The sequence below is a fragment of the Oratosquilla oratoria genome, chromosome 36, assembly GCF_046742065.1.
Source record: "Oratosquilla oratoria isolate Oo_2021 chromosome 36, ASM4674206v1, whole genome shotgun sequence".
In the NCBI taxonomy this organism is placed as follows: domain Eukaryota; kingdom Metazoa; phylum Arthropoda; class Malacostraca; order Stomatopoda; family Squillidae; genus Oratosquilla; species Oratosquilla oratoria.
The window spans coordinates 18,046,914-18,050,992 of NC_134812.1; the positions used below are offsets into that span (position 1 = coordinate 18,046,914).

At 41.0% G+C, this 4,079-nt stretch overlaps 1 protein-coding gene across 1 annotated transcript; it reads right to left on the minus strand.

Annotated features, from left to right (window-relative positions):
- Nucleotides 1-325: 325 nt before the first annotated feature.
- Nucleotides 326-772, minus strand: LOC143019038 (uncharacterized). The gene has a single exon (XM_076174739.1). The coding sequence runs from the start codon at nt 770-772 to the stop codon at nt 326-328; it is 447 nt and encodes a 148-aa protein (XP_076030854.1).
- Between the last annotated feature and the right edge of the window lie 3,307 nt (nt 773-4,079).

Below are 4,079 nucleotides of genomic sequence, written 5' to 3' on the forward strand. Positions count from 1 at the left end.
GTGACGAAACGTCTTCAGGGAGTCTTCAATCATTCCCCGTTTCCTCCTTCCGCGGACTTCAAATCGTCTGCCGCACCTGCCAGATATCGGCTCTGGTCTCCGCTTCAGGGTCCAACATGGCCCAAAGAATCCGGGCAAGATCACGCCTCTGAGACTCCTCGAAGGTCTCTTCTCCCAAGAGGAAAGTCTCGGGAGCTCCTGGTCTTCTTCTTAAACGGCTCCAAACGTCTCTTCTCAACCGTCGCCTGACCCCGAGGTTTTTTATCCTAGGCACGGAATGAGGCTGGAACCCGTCTATCATCTCAGACAGAACGCAGCCCGAGAATCAAACATCGGCTTTACCTCCGGCATACGGGTGCTGGGTGCGGTCTTGCACCTCGGGGGCCATGTACAATAGAATCCCCAGGACACCACCAATGTTTCGATCGTAAAGGTCCGAGCTCCTGACGGGGAGGCCGAAGTCGATGTTGTTGGACTCGATGTCGAGGTGACCGAAGTGGCGCTCGTGCATGAAGGCCACGGCTGCCACGAGCTGCATCAAGAAGGTCTTGACCCATCTGCTCCAGTCCCTGGAGTGCGAACTGGCGTGCCTTTGCATTAAGTCGAGCAGAGGTCCTCCGAGGTAGTACTCGGTGATGATAATTGTGCATCTTACATCGTCGGGGGCAACGTCCGCTAACCGAACGATGTTCGGGTGGACGAGTGCTCTGAGGGCCTCGATCTCACGGACGAAAGTTATCCTTGTGATGTCGTGGTTCCAGTTTAAATCCATTACTGCGAGTCCTGCCCTGTTGTCTTGATATGGTGACCTTGTTTGGGTCACCCTTGTTAAAGCCTTTGATCTACTTAAACACCTCTATTAGACCATCCCACACTCTGTGTCTTTCCAGAGAGTGTAAGTTCAGGTGCCTAAGCCTATTTTCGTAAGGCATATTTCTCAGCCCATGTATCATTTTGGTTATTCTCTCATGTACTGATTCTAGTGAATTGATGTCCATTCTATATGACGGAGACCAAAACTGTACCGCATAGTCAAGGATGAGTCTAACCAACGCTAGATAGAGTTTGATAATTACTTCTGTACTTCTATTCGTAAACGTCCTAGCAATGAATCCTAGTGCTCTGTTAGCTTTATTCCTGGCACTAATGCAATGTTTCCTGGATTTAAGGTCAGGACTCACTAGAACTCCCAAGTCTCTCTCGCACTCAATTTTCTCTAAAAACGTGTTATCTAAGCTGTATTTATTTTCGGGGTTGAGTAGCCCTACGTTTAACACGCTACACTTAGAGATATTGAAAGTCATTTGCCATTTCACCGACTAGTGAACAATTTGTTAAGATCATCCTGCAGAATGAATAACTTCAACGTTCCACACACGTTTTACTGAATATATACGTAATAATACATAAAACATAAAACATGCATACATAGTACATAAAACATAAAACATATATACATAATAATACATAAAACATAAAACATACATATTATTTACATAATACATAAAACATACATAATTTTCTACTGAATACTGCCGCCAACAATTTCCATCCTGCCTTATTATTAATTATATCTTGACATTATTATGCATTGAAGGAGTTAATTGAGTGTAGCTATCCTCTTCAACTTGAGGGAGGGTATTCTCACAAAAGCTTCGACCTTCATATTATGAAGACAGTAGGGCATGATTCATAGTGAATTATTTAAGTTGGACAAATTTAGGTTTAAGAAGGAAATAGGCAAGAACTGGTCCACCAACAGAGTAGTTAACGAAAGGAATAGACTCAGTAACCATGAAGAGAACTCTATGGATAGGGGTGACAGGTGGTAAGGGACATGGAACTGCCTAGTGTAGGTATTGCGGTCTCTTACAGTCTCCTTCATTTTTATGTTGTTGTGCTCACACAACCGATGACGTAGAATGATGATGATAATGAAATATTGGTGATGTAATAGTGTAGTAATGATTATTATGATATTATTAATATTTATGATGATAATGATGACAATAATTGTAATAATGTAACACAAAAAACAAAACAAAATAGAAAAGCTCCAATTCCTAATGATTCAGATGGCTGGATGGATTCTGTAATGCTATCATCTGTGGTAGAACCATCGTAGTGGTCATATTTGGGATTCCTTCGTGTTTGTCGTGAAATGTCCTTGCGGTAGTGATTGCAATCATTAAAAAAAATTTTGTCCTGATCTTCAAAAGCTGTGAAAAGTGGGTCGAAGAGCTTCAACATAACCTCGTAAAGATTCGTACAACGCACAAGCAGAATTTAGGTCCTGATCTGATGACTGCAAAGAAACACTGGTTTTCTTAAATCTTTCCAGAATCTGATCCCACATTATGATCATAAGGCCTGTCTCCAATGTTTTCATAGTTACCAAAAGTCCTTTAGCTTGTTGTCTGCATTCAGGCTTGACATCAGTATCCTCAGCAATGTCTCCCAACAAATTCATCTGCTCGAGCAAACCAGCATCAGAAATCCCTTCGGTCAGTGGAAAGAGAGAGTAACTATCTGATAGTGTCTTTGCGAGGAGGTCCCATCGATGAGTAGAAGCAGAAAAGTATGCGTACGCATAAAAAAAAATATATATATATAATATATATATATATATATATAGAAATATATATATATATATATATATATATATATATAAAACTGCCTCTGGGCAACATTCTGCAGCAAATTTTCCTACCAAGTTAGGGGAATGGACAAAACTTGGAATACTGTATACACCTCAAATTTATACTTTTCCTTGATGATGGCCTGTAGTCCGTTGTATTTGCCACTCATGTTACTAGCTTTGCCATAAATCTTGCCTATACTATCTTTGATGTTGATCTTTTTTTCTTAAAAGAAGTCTAGTAAGCTGCCAGCAAGATTTGCAGAACTATGTCCTTTCATCTCTAATGACTTGATAAATATTTCTACTGGTCCAGGAGACAACACGTATCGCACAATCAAAGTGAGTTTGTGAATGTGTGCTATATCTGGTATTGAATCCAGTGAAATTGTTTCACTAGGACATCAAGGAAAGGGAGAGATCCATTTTCACTGTTTTCGATGGTAAAGTTGAGGCCTGAGGCTTCTATGAGTCGCTGTTGTAGGGCTGCGATTTGCTCGTTATTTTCCGCTTTTACAAAAATATCATCTATGTATCGACCATCGAAAACAGTGAAAATGGATCTCTCCCTTTCCTTGATGTCCTAGTGAAACAGGGAGAAGGATCATTTCGTGCTTCAGTTTACACCAAAGCGAGTAACTCCGGACATTGCCTTAACGGACTGAGTGACTGCCCCCAAAGGTATAAGATCTCAACAATTAGTGCATATGTACGAAGATCCATTAGCCATTGTAGTAGCTGGAAAAATGTACACCTACAGATGAAATTACTGACTCAACCACGGTCTTCGACGAGTAAAGCTCTTGGTAAAATTCTTCTACTCTTTTTACTATTTTGCCTCTACATTTGATTATTTCTCAATTTCTATCTTTCAAACATATCATTTGCTGTCTTTCTAAAGCATGTCTGCGCTCGATCACTTGAATACTTTTACCTTTCCGAATAGTTTCCTCTATTACATACACGTTTCTCTTTGTTTTCTTTAATTTCTACTTTTTGTTGATAAGCTCGTTTAGTTCTATTATTTCTATTTCGTCACTCCTGCATGGTCATTCTTCTTTCAATTAGGTCATTTGTAGTTTTGGAGTACACACACACACACACACACACACACACACACAGCTCCTTCCTCACTTGGTGTTTGTGTCTTCAATCAATCAGTCAGCCATTCCGAGTCCACTGCTGAACAAAGGCCTCTTTCATAGCATTTCATGACTCGCACAACGACTGCGCCAACCTCTGTCACGTCACACCTTCACACTTCTCTTTCTCGTTTCTCCACCTTCTGTCTGATCTCCCTCTAACAAGCCTCCCATCTCGCGGTTTCCAGTCAGTAACGCACTTGCTCCGTCGACCATCATTCTTTCGTGCTAATTTTCATGCCCAATTCAATTCCTTTCTTTCAGAACTTCCACAATATCATTCCCTCCAGTCTTCTTTC